This window comes from Dryobates pubescens, chromosome 16 (assembly GCF_014839835.1).
Source record: "Dryobates pubescens isolate bDryPub1 chromosome 16, bDryPub1.pri, whole genome shotgun sequence".
Lineage (NCBI taxonomy): Eukaryota > Metazoa > Chordata > Aves > Piciformes > Picidae > Dryobates > Dryobates pubescens.
Window position 1 is genome coordinate 16565274 of NC_071627.1, and position 15329 is coordinate 16580602.

At 51.8% G+C, this 15329-nt stretch overlaps 1 protein-coding gene across 1 annotated transcript in view; it reads left to right on the plus strand.

The window, feature by feature from the left end:
- Positions 1–15329, plus strand: part of SH3PXD2B (SH3 and PX domains 2B) — a 78144-nt gene continuing 62815 nt past the window's right edge. The window contains exons 1-2 of the mRNA XM_054168299.1: positions 1–172; positions 13760–13840. Coding sequence (XP_054024274.1) covers positions 101–172; positions 13760–13840 — 153 coding nt within the window. The 5' untranslated portion in view covers positions 1–100. The remainder of the gene's footprint in view (positions 173–13759; positions 13841–15329) is intronic.

A 15329-nucleotide genomic window follows, 5' to 3' on the forward strand; every position in this document is an offset into this window, starting at 1 on the left:
CGGCGCTGCAGGCTCGGGTCCCGGCTGCGTGCGCCAGTACCTCCCCCAGCGCCGCCGCCGCTCCCCGCTTCGCCGCCGGCGCCGGGGCAGAGGCAGCGGCATGCCCAGGCGCATCATCGCGGAGGTGAAGGTGCTGGACGTGCAGAAGCGGCGCATCCCCAACAAGCACTATGTGAGTGGCTCGGCTCGGGGCGCCCCGCTCCGCCGCGCCCGGCCCTGGGCAAACAAAGGCCGGGCGCTGCCGGACGGCGGGCGGCCCCGCTGCCCTACGGCCGCCCCACGGCTGGCCAAGCCCCGGGGCAGGAGGGAGCAAGCAGGCAGGGCTGCTAGCTCTACCGTGGGGGCCACTCGGCGCCCTCCCTGCCAGTGGGGGGGATGAGCTGCCGTTTCACCCCCCGGACCCCTGCTGCCGGTTAGGCGGGCAGGGACATTGTCGCGCTGGGAGGGCAGCTCCGGTGGTGACCCTCTGCGGGACCCCGTGGGGGAAAGCTGCGGGAGGTGCCCGTGAATAGCTGCAGATCTGGGCAGACTTTTTGCGAAGGGTCTCGCAGGGCAGCGTGCAGCCGGGCGGAGCAGGCGGCGGCTCCGGGGCAGCACCGGGAAGTAACCCTGCTCCAGGGAGGGAGCCGCCGTTAGCGGGGGTGCTCTGAAACCTGTTGGCTGCACAGTCCCTGGGCAAGGAACCACCCGTATTCCTTCTTCGGTGCCTGGGGCAGTGTCACCATCCCTGTGACGTGCTCCCCTAGTCCCCTGCACCCCTTCACTGTGAGCTGCCCGAGGAGCGCGTTCCTGCACGCTTGAGGGCATCTTCCAAGGTGTTGTGGGTTGGGCTGCTTTTGAAGGGGTTGTTTTCTTTCCGTCTTTCTTTTAAAATTAGTTATTATTTAAACTTTGGAGTGCTTCCAGGCATCCGTGTTGAACTTGTGGGTGAATCCAGGCAACAGCCGTAAAACAAAGACCAAAATGCTCTCCCTGCTCTGCCTCAGAGCAGGGTGACCCAGTGACACACTGTTCGCCGTGTGTTCTCTGTGGCTGGAGTGCGTCGTGTCAGCACAGCCAGGCTCCCTGATATCTTGGGAGATCCAGGGCTTCTCTGGGTCACCCTGGCTGGTTTGTGGCAGCGAGCAGCAGCTGGAGGAAAGCAGAGAGCATGTCAGCTCTGGACATGATGGAGGGGATTGTAAAGGGGGCTTGCATCCAAGGATGTGGCGTGGCTGCTGCTGCTGAACCCCTTATCATGCCTTGTTCCTCTCCTGTCCTGCTTGCAGCTTTATCAGCTCAGGCTGAGCCTGGCCCCAGCTCCAGACGTGGCCCCCTTCCTGCCATGTCCATCTCAGACTTACTCATCATAGCTATGCAAGGGATCTGGAGGAGCGTGTACGTGAGGTGGTTTGCTGAGCTGCGTACGCTTCTGTTTGTCTTGGCGGGTCTGTTGCACCACCAGGTCCCGTAACAGGGCTTGGACAGGGTTGTCTGTTGCTGTGCCTCCACTCTCCCTTTGGGCCTTCTCATTCCCTTACTGGGGGGTCTGCATACCCCTTGGTCCCTGTTTCCTCACATCTGGGACTTGCACCCCAAGTGCTGGACACCATCTGTTTTGAGCATTGCCCCTGCTCACCCTCCACCTACAGAGGCAAGATGGGTGGAGTTGGGCATACCACATATAATCCCTGTGAGGCTGGAAAACTGGGGCAGAGGTGGTTTCTAGAACAAGACGTGGGGCAGCTGGATGGGGGCTCCTGGGGTGGTTGCAGAAGGTGGCTGCTCATAGCTCATGACAGGCAGCTGTGCAGCCTGGTCTCTCAGTCCCCTGCTCCCTCCTCAGCTAGCAGCTCAAGTCCTCTGCCTCTAACCTTTCCCTGTACTTGTTTTTGGACTGAAACCTGGCAGCGTGAGCCAGCGCAGCTCACGGCAGGGCTGAGCCCAGGGAGGGGCAGTGCGGGAGTGAATGGGAGCGCTCGCCTTGTCTGAGGGAATCAATAGGAGCTGGGCAGATTCTCAAAGACAGTTAATTATATGGAATCAAAACCTCTCTTTTTTTTGTGGTTGTTGTCCTTTCTTCCTCCTCCTGCAAAGAAAGGGAGAGGAGGGGCAACAAATCACATCCGAGTCTTCTGATTTTAGACAGTATCTGCTAGCATGCTGCAAATCCAAGTCAACCACAGTGTTCCTGTTAAACCTCTGCTCTCTGGCTTCTCACTGCTGAGCAGAAATGTGCTCCTCTCCATCCCCTGGGACAGCTGCTTGCTGTCCCTGGGAAGGCTGCAGGAGCAGACCGGCTTTTCCTCCCACTGCCTCTGTGCTGGCCTGACCAGCAAGTGACCCCCGTACTCTGCATCGAAGAAGGCTTTTCTTTGCCGGACAAAGGTGCAGTTGTGTTGTCTGCAGTGAGGCCACAGCAGAAAGTCATGCATTCCAGTTTCCCAAAAAAAGTGAAATCAAACCAGTGTTTCAAGGTCCTTATTGACACCCATGGTGGGAATGGGCTGTAGGAAAGTCTAGCTCTATTCAGGCTAGAGTGGTTTGCCTGTCACTCTGGTATTCAATACAAAAGAAGCTGTGTTGCCCAAGACAAAAACTTGTACTGCTGTGGATCTCTGTTCTAAAGCAAGAGGCACAAATTTCCCTCAACCTCTGGGGCTTGAGCTGGGGCTGGGTGAGAACCTAGCAAGGTGCTAAAATGGGTTTGTGTGCTAGCTCAAATGTGTGCTGAGCAGAGTGTTGGGATTTAGCTGGGGATCCAAATGCAGCCCCATGCCCTCTAGTGCATTTGTGCCTGTGAACAGCACTGGCTCAGATCCTGCTGCTAGCGAGCAGCAGTCTGGTGTGCTGCTGCCTCTCTGCTTCTCATAGTGTGCCCAATGCCTGTGCACCAGGACAACACTGCACTTGTCTCCTGTCTGACTTCCTCACTTTGGGGACACCCCAGTACACAACCTGAGGATGGGAGGAGCTTGGTGGATTATTCAAAAGAAGCCCAGGTGTGTTTAGGGACATTTGAGAGATGGGGAAAGTGGGAATGGTCTCTTGATTGTTCTTCTCCTTGCTGAAGTGTTAAACCCTTTGGTGGGTACCGCAGTGAGCACCACTGGCTTGGCCAGGCTGGGTGCTCTCCCCTTGTGTGCTTTTCTCCTCACAGTCAGCCTTGTGCTCCTGGAAGGCTATTGCTGCTGTAGTGTTGGCATGGTGTGAGGCTGACACATTCACTCCCATTCTTGTCAGACCATCTCTGCTCTCACATGTGGAAGGGCTGAGAGGGGAAGGATAACTGAGCTGCTTGCTCCTGAGTGATAGGAGCTTGAAATTTGCTCTGTGTGAAACCAAATCACACTGTATTGCAGCAGCATCTGTCCTAGGCTGCTGACACCAGCTGCTTCAGCTGCACTTGGGCTGCTTGTGTCCCCAGGCTTTTCTCATGGGCACTACCTGGAAGGGCCAGTGAGGCATGATCCTTTTGCGGTGTTTGTTGCAGGATGCACAGCTTTGATCCTACTGAGAGAACAGTCCAGTTCTGGATCTTAGCCTACCGATCAAGCAGAGAAGGGAACTCACTCCCATCCTTCAGGCAGTGGCCAGTGGGTGACCCTGCAGTGGCATTTTCCATACAATCCTATGTTAAGTGATGATAGCTCATGCCCCTCCGGGGTGCTGCTGGCGAGGGCTCTGGGGCTGCACAGTAAATGTGGAAAGGCAAAGTCCAAGAGCAAAGTTTAAAAATAATCATTCTGGGCATCAGAGCAGCAGAAGCAGATTGTCATTTCTATAGTCTGGCCAAGCCTCACATTCTGATAAACCAATGTTTATTCAGAAAGGACCCAAAACAAAGCGATAGTTGCAACAGACTAAATTCTCCTTTAAAGGGCTTCACACAGGATCTTTTTATAGTTTTGTTATTCTGTAGTAGAATCTCCTGAAAATCTCTTCCCTGCTAAATCCAGATATTTTTTTTTTGGCCCTTAGGCAAGCTTTAGGACTTTTTGTTTTACTAGAGCTGCAATCTGTTCTGTTTGTTAGAATACAATAGAATAAACCAGGTTGGAAGAGACCTTTGAGATCATCGAGTCCAACCCATCATCCAACACCATCTAATCAACTAAACCATGGCACCAAGCGCCCCATCCAGTCTTCTCCTAAACACCTCCAGTGATGGCGACTCCACCACCTCCCTGGGCAGCACATTCCAATGGCCAATCACTCTCTCTGTGTAGAATTTCTTCCTAACATCCAGTCTAAACCTCCCCTGGCACAGCTTGAGACTGTGTCCTCTTGTTCTGATGCTGGTTGCCTGGGAGAAGAGACCATCCCCCGCTGGTCTACAACCTCCCTTCAGGTAGTTGTAGACAGCAATAAGGTCTCCCCTGAGCATCCTCTTCTCCAGGCTAAACAACCCCAGCTCCCTCAGCCTCTCCTCACAGGGCTGTGCTCCAGACCCCTCCCCAACTTTGTTGCCCTTCTCTGGACACGTTCCAGCAAGTCAACATCTTTCCTAAACTGAGGAGCCCAGAACTGGACACAGGACTTAAGGTGTGGCCTAACCAGTGTAGTGTACAGGGGCAGAATGATTTCCCTGCTCCTGCTGGCCACACTGTTCCTGATACAGGCCAGGATGCCACTGGCCTTCTTGGCCACCTGGGCACACTGCAGGCTCATGTTCAGCCTACTGTCAACCAGTACCCCCAGGTCCCTCTCTGCCTGGCCGCTCCCCAGCCTCTCTGACCCCAGCCTGCAGCACTGCATGGGGTTGTTGTGGCCAGCGTGTAGAACCCAGCACTTGGATGGCATCGTCATTCCTACAGCCCATCCTGCGAGAACGTCTCCATGGCTCAGACAGTTTGAAATGGTTGCTTTAGAGCACAATCCAAAATTATATGTGTGTGTGTGTCTGACAGGAAAGAGAGAGCAGCAGGCTGGTTGGTTGTGTTAGTTTATTGGGAAACCTGGACTAGGCTTTTGCTGGACTTCCTTTCCCAGCCTCTGTGCACACACGCATGGCTTTGAAAAAGGGGAAATGTAAACAGAGTGTGCAGCATACACTTATTTTGCAAGCTCAGTTAACAAGACTGCAAACGTTAAACCCATGCATATTGAACCTCCTCATTTGTGGCAGCTGCCTTGTGAAAATAATTAACAGTGGGTGTTGGAATCTGGTGCCTGGTTGATAACATCTATGGATGTTTTGAAACAAGTTGGATGAAAACCACACTCAAAAAGTGAATGTGTGATATTTTTGCTGTGTGACACGATGGTAGGTGTCTTCTCTGCTCCTGTTCCTTGTAGTGATGTGGTCGCTCGTGGTCTCGTTTGCTGTCCAGCCCAAACCCATGGCCAGTCTGGAACTGTGAAGCATTCAGAGATGAGTGCTTGAATGGCAAGAGGGTGAGAGCTGCTCACAGATTCAGGGATTCTTCATTGCCTTAGATGTATAAAACAAAGGATGTCTCCTGAAGAACATGTGTGTCGTGGTCCTCTGGTCCTGCCTTGCCCAGCCAGAGCAGAGCTCTGTGGGGACCTGGCACAATGTCACCTCCCACAGCTGCATCATTTCTGCCGTTGTGAATCATACCGGTTGCTTGGCTTTAAAAGGGCCTTAGGGGATGACTCCCCCTGTGCTGCACTCTCTGGGGAGGGTGACCATGCTCCTGGTATGGTGGGAATGTCCTGTGGAGAACCAAAGGAGCTGGGGACGTTTAGATTGCGGAAGCAGGAGAATAAAATGAATGCTATGACATCTCTGCAGGGGCTGTTAGCTGAACCAGAAATGGAAGACTGCAAAAGCAAAATCAGAATGTATCACAGAATCACCAAGGTTAGAAGAGACCTCAAAGGTCATCAAGTCCAACCTGTCACCACAGACCTCATGACTAAACCATGGCACCAAGTGCCATGTCCAATTCCCTCTTGAACACCTCCAGGGATGGTGACTCCACCACCTCCCTGGGCAGCCCATTCCAATGGCTAACGACTCTCTCAGTGAAGAACTTTCTCCTCACCTTGAGCCTAAACTTCCCCTGGTGCAGCTTGAGACTGTGTCCTCTTGTTCTGGTGCTGGTTGCTTGAGAGAAGAGGCCAACTCCCTCCTGGCTAGGTTGAACCCAGGAAGCTGAAGGCTGTGCCACAGCAAGGAGTTTCTGAATACTGGTGGCCTCAAGAGGTTCAAGGGCTTTCTCAGCATCCTCAGTGGTGTTTTGCTGCTGTATCCTGTGGTTTTGCTGTATCTCATCCCATTTCCTGTCAGCTGGCTGACTCTCTCCTGCTGGAGGCAGGCCACAGGCAGGGTGTTTGGAACCTGTAGCCAGTAGAAATTTTGTGCCCATCCTTGTGCCTGGCCCTGCTCTGCCGCACGGCATTACAGAGCTGACCAATCCTTCCTTCCCCATACCCTCTCAAGAGGGTTGGGGCTTCAGGGAATGCTGTCAGCTGTGTGGATGAAAAGCAATGCTGAAATGCAAACTCCTTTGTTTTTCTTCCCCAGTCATGTTACTCAAAGCTGTTGGAAAAACTTGAATGTTGCAGTTCAGTGGAAGGGCCAAATCCTGCCTGGCACACAGCCACTGAGGTGGATGCAGCTCTGTGTGGAACCTGGTGTTCATACACAATTCCAGCAGTGAACTTCAGCACTGGGGCCATCCATTGCCTCTGCCTGCCCAGAGGTCTGGTGACCTTGGTCCCTCACAGCTTTGCTTTGGAGGGTATCTCTGTCTTCCGGCCGTTTCATCTAGCAGTGGGAAACAGCAAACAAACGAATCCATATGTTTGACCTTCGGTGTGACTCAGAGCAAACAAGCTGGTGCATCTGCTGGGGGATGAGGGGTCTGTGCAGTGGCTGAGAGGGGCTCAGTGGGTTGTCCTTGGAGTCCCTGCACTTGGGGTAACCCCATGTGTGTGCAGCAGCTTCGGCTGTGTGCTCAGGCAGTGCTGTGCCCTGGTGAGCTGTACAGCAGCGGAGTGGGGAAAGCTGTCACTCGCTGGGGTTTCAGGGAGGGTCTGGTTGAAGGGATGAATCAGAGCTAGGGGAGCTGGCTGCTTATTGTAGTCCTGGATGCAAGGGCAGGTTGGCTTGACTTACTTGCTGTGATGAGGATGTGCTGTCCTCATGCTGGCTGCATCCCTGTTACCCAGCTCCTCCCCGCAGCTCTGACTTGTTGCTTCTGTTTCTCTCCTCATCTAGAGCAGAGGGACCATGGCAGCATCCCCAATGCCCCACACTTACCATTGGGATTCCTTCTCATGCTGTCCCTTTCCCACTCCAAGCTTCGGTGCCCTGCAGCACAGGAGCCCCTCAGACTTCCCTTCCCAGCCCTCGCATCCCTGGGGTGGCAAAGCCTGATGGAGAGGGGCCAACTACAGCAGTTCACTGCCGAGAGCTTGCTTTGTTTCCAGCCACATCCCTCCTTTTTTTTTCTTTTCCTTTTACAATTGCCCACTCCCTTTTCTGTATTATACATCCTCTGGTTTGGCTCAGTCCCTCAGCTGAATTGATGTCTCTACCCCATTGAATTTCTCGGTGCTTCTTCCTTGTGGCGGCAGCTGAAGCTGAGGTGTGAGGCTCTCATGTGGCTTCCCCGTGTGTCAGGGTGGGGTAGGATAAACACTGATGCCTTTTTCCCCTTTCCTGGCGAAAGATGCTTTAAATATGCAGAGTTTTCCACAGAGAGGTTTATTGTACATAGTCTCTCTGGACCCGAGACCACACAGGCTCAAACCCATTGGAAACAGCTCTGCAGACAGCTCTGCCTCTGCTGGAGGCTGTTATGTCTGGCTTTGCTGTAGGAGCTCTGCTGAGCGGTTGGGGACCTATGCTGATGCCCTGCAGTGCTGGCTGGGCAGAGACGTCTGTCCCTGTGGCCCCATGGAGATGCCTAAGCGATTGAGGCGTCGTGTGCCACCCTCCCGTGGTTCATGTGCCTCTGGTGTGGCTGGCATGGAAACAGGAGGGCCTCAGTGTGTGGGAGCTCTAGGCACAGGGATTGCTGCAGTGTCACCCTGGGAGGGCTGTGCTGTGCCAAGGAGCGCTGCTGGCAGATTGTTGGCTTGCAGGGCTGTTGGGATGGGTGTGCTGCTCCTGGGCTTGAGCTGGCAGAGCTGCATGGCGCTGAGCTCGGGCTGGACTTGCTGCCTTGTTCAGCCGTTCTACCAGGCAGAGAGCTCACAGGCTGGCCAGCAGCTGCCTTCTCCTCAAAGCCTTACTTGTAGGCTTCCTCTGTGTGTGTGTCCCCAGCCTGGATGCCTTGCAAGTCTCCTTGTAACAAGAGCTTGGGAAAAGTCTTCCTGTGGGAGGAGAGAGGCTGAACTGTAAGTTCTCCTGCGTCTCATCTACCTTTTCCCTACTCGAATGCAAGCAGTCCAGGCTGCTTCCCAAGCTGTGTTTTGTGCATGTTTCTAGTGTGTTTAGGCAAGGAATCCAGAAGTGATTCTTCTAGGTCACATGGCCTTGTGTTTCAAGAACAGGAAACTGGGTTTGGTTATGATTTCTTTTTGGTTTTTTTTTTTAGTATCTGTTCTTAATTCCACTGCCTGGAGTCAGCCACTTGAATCATCTGCTCTCTCTAGCCATGTTGTGTTATGGGCAATGTGCCTCTTGGGGAAGAGGCAAGACTTGTGAAGCACTCCAGAGCCCTCTGCCCCTCTGAGCAGTGAAAGCCACCCGGAGTCATTGTTATCTGCAGCATGGAGGTTCTTTATCAGTCCCTGGAAAAGTACTTCTGGGCATCTGACAGCTCCCAGGGCTTTGTGCTTGCTATTTTGTTTCTTCAAGAGGAAAAATAGAAGAAAAGAAAAAAATCTCTGGCTGCCCTTTCAGATAGAAAATTTGCTCTGGCTTCTTGTCCCCTCTGCTCTTGAGCCCCAGTCCTTGTGACTCTGCTTTGGATGTGCCTCTGAGCTGCGGCTCCTTCAGCCTCCCTGCTCTTTTGATGATGGCCAGCACTTGAGCTTCCTCCCTACCTGGGGTCCCATCCTGCCCACGAGGAATGTCCTGGATCTCCCTCCAGCATTTGCCTGCTGCAAGTTGCCAACATGTTTCCCCTGGGGCTGCAGAGCCCTTGTTGCCATGTGAGCTGACTGGCAGCTCTTGTTGACAGCTCTGTTATGGTTGGCCAGGTGCCATTTGCATTTCTTTTAGCAACCTGTCATTTTTTTGACAGTTCCCTTATGAAGGTTTTCAGTCCCACTTTCCCCTGGCCCTTTCTCCCTCTGAGCTGCCTCTCCAGAGACGTTGGGGTGGGGAGAGCAGTGGCAGACATGGGGTTATGCTGGAGGGTTGCCACTGGGACCAAGCTTGTCATGGCCAGCTGTGTGGGCTGTGAGATTCCCCTGGGCCTTTTTTTCATCTTTATATTTCTGTCTAAGGCACTTGGTTTCTAGTGTGACCAAGGAGGATTTTGGACAGTTGTGGTCCTGATGCTAAACTTACCAGTTGGTAATTTTAAGTCGTTGGTATGTGATGCAGGGAGTTTGAGCAGCCCAGGGTGTTTGAGAGCCCAGTCCCTGTGGTTTCTGTTGGAGTTCAGCCTTTCACATCTGCAGGTTTCTATTTTCTGTGAAGGATCTGATCTTCAGCCCTCCAAGGGACAGGAGCATGGAGAATGCTTGGCTTTAACATGAACTGCTGCTCTCCTCTGGCATTAAACAAGCTCCACCTGCACCTCCAAAACTGTTCACATGGACTCTGTACTCCCTGGGAGTGGAGGGCAGGTCTTGTTTTCTGGCTTTGGTTTTTGCTGAGCCTCTGGCAAAGCTGTCACACCAGGAACAACTCCCTTCATAACAAGGAACTAGTGCAGCATGGGACTGTGGGTTCATGGCACTGGGGCCAGGAAGCTGTGGTGGCTGGGAGATGAGCAGTGGGGGGCTGAGATTGTGTTTGTGGGGCTCTGAATCCTGAGAGCAGGAATTTGAGTGACCCTGAAAGCTCTGTACTCTCCTCTTGCCTTGCTCTGGCAATGCTTTGGACCAATGCTTTGAGCTGTGTCTCAAGGATTTTGGAAACATGACTCTGAATTTCAGCTCTGCTCCCCTGTCCCATGGCTGAAGTGAAGCTACAGAGGCTTCAGCCCTGGTGATTCCTGCCTCTTCCAGATCTCAGCTTGGCCCCTTGCCTTCAGCCATCAGCCCTAGCTGCAGGTTTGATGTGACATGTGTGCAGAAACATAAGCTGGAGCAGAGCAAGGGATGAAGGCTCTCAGGGCTGGGAGCTGGGCAGAGTAAGGCATCCTTGCAGAAGGGGAGGGAGCTACCAGTTCCCAGGTTTCACCAAGTCAGCTAGTTCCCCTCTGTGGTGCAGAAACCACTGCTGGCCTGGGAAGGGCTGTAAATATTTAGATAGCTCTGCCTGTTGGTTTTGGCCAGGGGCCCAGCCCACGTGATGGGATTACAGATCTCCCTCCTGGATCTGGCTGCTTGCTGCCTCCCTGCCATCTGCTTGGCTCTTCCCACTCCTCAAGGAAACGATGGAGTGGGGTCTGAGTGACAGCTCCCCTGTTCCCAGCAGAGCTCCCTGTGGGTGCATGTCCCTGAGACAGCACCAGCTGCAGCCTTGGGAGATCCCCTCACTCCTTCCATGGAAAAGATCTGCTGGTGGTTTCTCTTTGTTGCTTCTTTGAAGGAGCTGGAGAAGACCCATGAAATAACTATTTCCACATGCCCTCACCCACACAGCCAGGCTGGGAAAAGGCCTATGCATGGAGCAGCCTCTGCAGGACCACGGGTTGTGAGACCAAGTGATGGAAAGGCTCCTACTGGGACAAAATTTGGCTGTTTGGGCTACTACTCGTGATGGCTGCTTCTGGCAGGACCTGTTGCAGTGTGTGATAGTTCCAGGCCAGGAGGGGAAACTTCAGACCAAGAGCAGTATTTTCAAAGCTGTTGTGATCATTGACAGTGTCTCCCAAAAAGCACCTGAGAAAAGGCTGGGCGAGTGGCTGTGAGGGCTTGGTGCCTCATCATCTTCAGTCCCTGTGAGCACCATCATTGGGTGGCTAATTGCACTGTTCATGCCTTGCAAAATCTGCACTTCTGTTAGTTGAGGAGAGCTTGAGTTGAATTCTATTTTGTGGTGTCTCTTTTATCCCTAAGACAGCAGGGGCTGGATTAGATACCAGCAGAGACCGAGATCTGTGATGGCTTTGGCCAATGAAATGCTTCAATAGAATGGGGCTGTCAGAGTGAAGGACAAAGAGATTCACAGGGAGAGAAGCAGCCAGCTTTACTGAGAGAGGAGCTCCCATTTCTCTGGGCTTCTCCTCTTTTCTTTCAACAAGTAGGTGAGGAGGTAACCCTGGAGATCTTTCTGCTGTTCACATGGGGTGTGCAAGAACTGTTACCCAGACTCCTGGAAGATGCACGTTTCAGCAAAAGAGGAGTGAGCTCAGTGCCTGGGAGAAGTGATCCTTCCCTCAGTTGGAAAGGGTATAATAAAGCATGGTGTGCCCTCAAATCTCAGGGCTTTATTACCCTTAAGAGCTTTGAATTCATTTTGGCTTGAACAAATCCACATCCTGATTAAAATCCCAGTCTAATAAGCTGTTGACTCCAAATAAAGGCAGGATAGGAATAAACAATGAAGAAAAGTTTGGCTTTTCCTCCTGCCCCAGTGGAAGGCTTTCTCTAGGCAGGCAGCCAGTGGTGATATAACCCTGTAAAGTGCTGTGGACTGGTAAGAAAGCTGGGATATCAGCTGAGCTTCCAAGTAAAATGAGCTCATGCTGGCCTGCCAGCAAGTCCTGGGGTGAGGGTAAAGTCAGCTTGGAGGCTTACTTAGAGCCAAGTTAACGCTTAGGTTGCTGATGGTACGGTGGTGACTGTATGGATGCTGTGAGATACTTCAGAGGCCATGTCATGCAACTTGTCTGGTTTTCATTGCAAACTGTGGTCAGCCAAGTTGGCCCTGATCTGTTGAGGTCTAGAAGCATGTTCTTCCATGGGTATTGTGCCTTTTTCAATGCCAGGCTTGGTGATAAGTAAGGGCAGTGTCTGGGCTTCCCTTGCAGCAAACCCACGTCTCCAGAGCTGCTACAGATGCTGTCTTGCAGGAGCCCTCTGTCTTGGTTGTGTTAATATGCAGAAATCACAGGTCCTTCTGCTCCCAAAAAAGAATTTCTGAATGAAAGGGGGGGATTGTGGTTAGCTGAATAAGGCCTGTGAGGCAGTGCTGAGTGATTTGAATTTTGTCTGGAAAGGGTGGCGGTGCCTGTGACACCAGGCCAGCTCACTGCAAGTCAGCAAAGCAGTTGCAGCTGTGTTTGGGCTGATCATCTGGTTTAAGAAAAGTGGTCATTGACCTGCTGCATTGAAAGTACTGAAGGTCTTTATTTCAGCAGTAAGAACTCAACTGCCTCTTTTTCCCATCTAATTTGGAAATTATCCTGCTGCAAAGAGTTTGTGGTTCCTCAGGAGTCTCCTCACCTTGGTAAGGTCATGCTCCATCAGCCCTCTAAGCAGCAGAGTGACCTTTTGATTAGAGTTTTAGTACAGCGCTGGGGTAGGGTTGGTGAGCACAAATAATTTAGCATCGTGATACCCATTTGAGTCTCCTGGTGTTTGAGTTTCAGTATTGGGCTGGGATGTTGGTCACACTCCAGCATCTGGAAAAATGTCTCTCTCTGCAGGAAACTTTGTGAAACTCCTTAAGAGATTCTGTTTTAAGTACCAAAACATCAGCTTCCTACGAGCCTTCGCGCTTCATGATGTTCACTGGAGCTCTAGCAGATCCATTCACCTGTACTTTTGCATGCTTTAGTTCCTGCTTCAGTGAGCTGATACTTGCATTTGTGGTAGAAGTAAGCAGGACATGAGAGTTAGAAGAAGAAATGAACATGCCCTTGTTCTGCTCAGTCAATCTGTTACCAATTAGCAGAGGCTGAAGTTTGCATTGTTTGAGTGTTAGCTGGCATCTCGTCAAGGGTCATCTTTGGTCTCTGTGAGCAAAAAGCAAGAACACTGGATAAGTAATTGCCTAATTATTTTATTTGCTTGCAGTCTTTCACAGAAGAGTAGAGAGGGGGAAATGGGTTGGGCTTTTTCTTTTCATTCATCACCAGTAAAAAACCTGGTTCATGTGGTCTGTGAGGAGCCTGCAGTTACTAGGACTGACTGACTAGAGCATTTTAAGGAAGAGGAGGGTAATTTGCACGTTTAAGTAAGCAAAGCCTCAGAGTTGCTTGTGGAAGAACAGGCTGAGTTTTGAACCTTGTGGGTTGGGATTCTTGCAAGCTTCAGCCCCAGGCTGGTGGTGGTGTCTGGTGAAGCACACTCCAGTTTTGGGACCTCAGCATTTGGGACTTAATGCTATGTGTCAAGGCATAGTTACTAATCCATAATGTGTCTGCCTGAAAAGACTTCAGCTGTGCTTTACATAGAATTTCTCCTTCTCATTTGATGTATGCCCCTATCTAGAGATAAGGAGTTGCCTTAGTTCACCACCAGCAGTAAGCATTTAATGGACAATTAAGTTGCAGTAGTGGAGCTTAAATTAATCCTACCTCTTTTATAGTATTGCTGAAGTGACTTTTAAGTGGTCCCATGAACTCCCCTGGTTGGCACTCAGCTGTGGAAGCTGTTCTGGCAGCTTTAGCTTCAGCCCCAGGACCCAGGACCTGGTGCTGGTGTCTGGTGAAGCACACTCCGATTCTGGGACCTTAGCACTTGGTACTGAATGCTGCAGCCACATGTTGAGGCATAGTTACTAACCCATAACGTGGCAGTCTGGTTGTGGTGCAGGTTGTTGGGCCACTCCTCTGATTTCTTCCTCTGTTCCTTGCAGGTGTACATTATCAAGGTCACCTGGTCCAATGGATCCACGGAAGTCATATACCGACGGTACAGCAAGTTCTTCGACCTGCAGGTGAGCTTTCTGCCAGTTCCTGGGGCTGGGAGTTTGAAAAGTTCAAAGCTGTGGTCAGCTGAGAAGTGTGGTTTCTGCCTTACATTAAGCATGCCTCTTGGAGTCCTCCAGAAAATATTTTTTATCTGAGCAAACTTAAACATAAACCCTTGGGGGGAAAAAAATCAAGATCCAGCAACCTCAAAGGTTAGACTCTTCGATCCAGTGCCACTTGTCTGTTGGTGGAGACACCCTGGGGCTTTTGCATGTCCCACTGTTAAAGTTCTGCTGTCCCTCCCTGCACTAAATGCACACAGGGCTGTGTAGGTGTGTTTGAATTCCTGTGATGGAAGTGCAAGTGGTAAGGATTTGGGGGGGGTGGGGGTTATTGATTGCTTTGTGGGGGTCATTTTGTTAAAGTTAGAGCCAAGTCCTAATCCTGCAGAGCTAATACCATGCCTTTCCCAGTTGCTATCACAGCAAAACAGGACTGCTGCTGCAAAGAATGGATTCCCTGGATCCATGTCCCTTGTCCTGGCATTTTGGGGAGCAGGCACTGGGAAAGTGCTTCATGCCCAGAGGGCAGCAGCCAGCAGCTGCTTTAGCAATCACCTCCTAGTGCTGCAGGGAGCCTGGAAGAAAATGGAGCTGGGAGGGAGCAGGGAGACTGGAAAGGCAATTGGGACAGGCCAGGTTGCAGAAAACCAAAGCTGGTGTTCTGGACAAGCAAGCAAAGGGTGTTTTCCACCCCCTCATTGGTGGAGATGAGCCAAGGGGTCTGGCTGAGCTTTATGAGCCAAAACAAAAACTGAGCTGCTGGAACAGGCTCTGTGTAGATGAGAAAGGAAAATGCATGAAGTGATCTATGGACCAGCAACAGCTGCCAGAAAAGTCACTGGCACATCCCTGCTGGCCTGTGCCTGGGACTAGGAGTGGAGCTGGGCACCCTCTGCCTCTAGCAACTCACTCATGTGAGGTTGGTCCTAGCTTTTGTGCTTTGTTTGAAAGGGTGCTGTGATTCCCCAGAATGAAGATTCCTTTACTGAAATTGTTTGATCCAGCCACAGCTACAGTGCTAAAATTACAGTACGTGTAGGCTTGCCCAGTGAGGCAAGCCCATGGGAATCCAGATGGCTTTCCCAGGTTCTGCTGGCTTCAGAGCTGCATTCAAGGCCTGGGATTGTGTGAGACAATTGCTCATGTTGATGGTGCCCTGTTCCCTGTCCAACAAGGCACCTTCTGCAAATGTGGCCATGAGGATGACTGTGTCAACTAAGCCCTGGCCAGCCAGCGAGAGCCTGGCCTTGGCAAGACTGTGGATATCCTTAGCCTGCCCTGTGCTGCTGTCCCACAGCATCGTGCCAGGCAAGGTAAGGTAAGGTGGCACAGGTGGCTGTGGGTGCAGGCAGGGTTAAGCAGTGTGCAGCTGCTTGTGTAACCAAGGAAATATTAAAGTAAATAGAGAACAGCTGTTGGGCAGCAGCCAGGGCTGGAAGGAAATGGAGCTCAG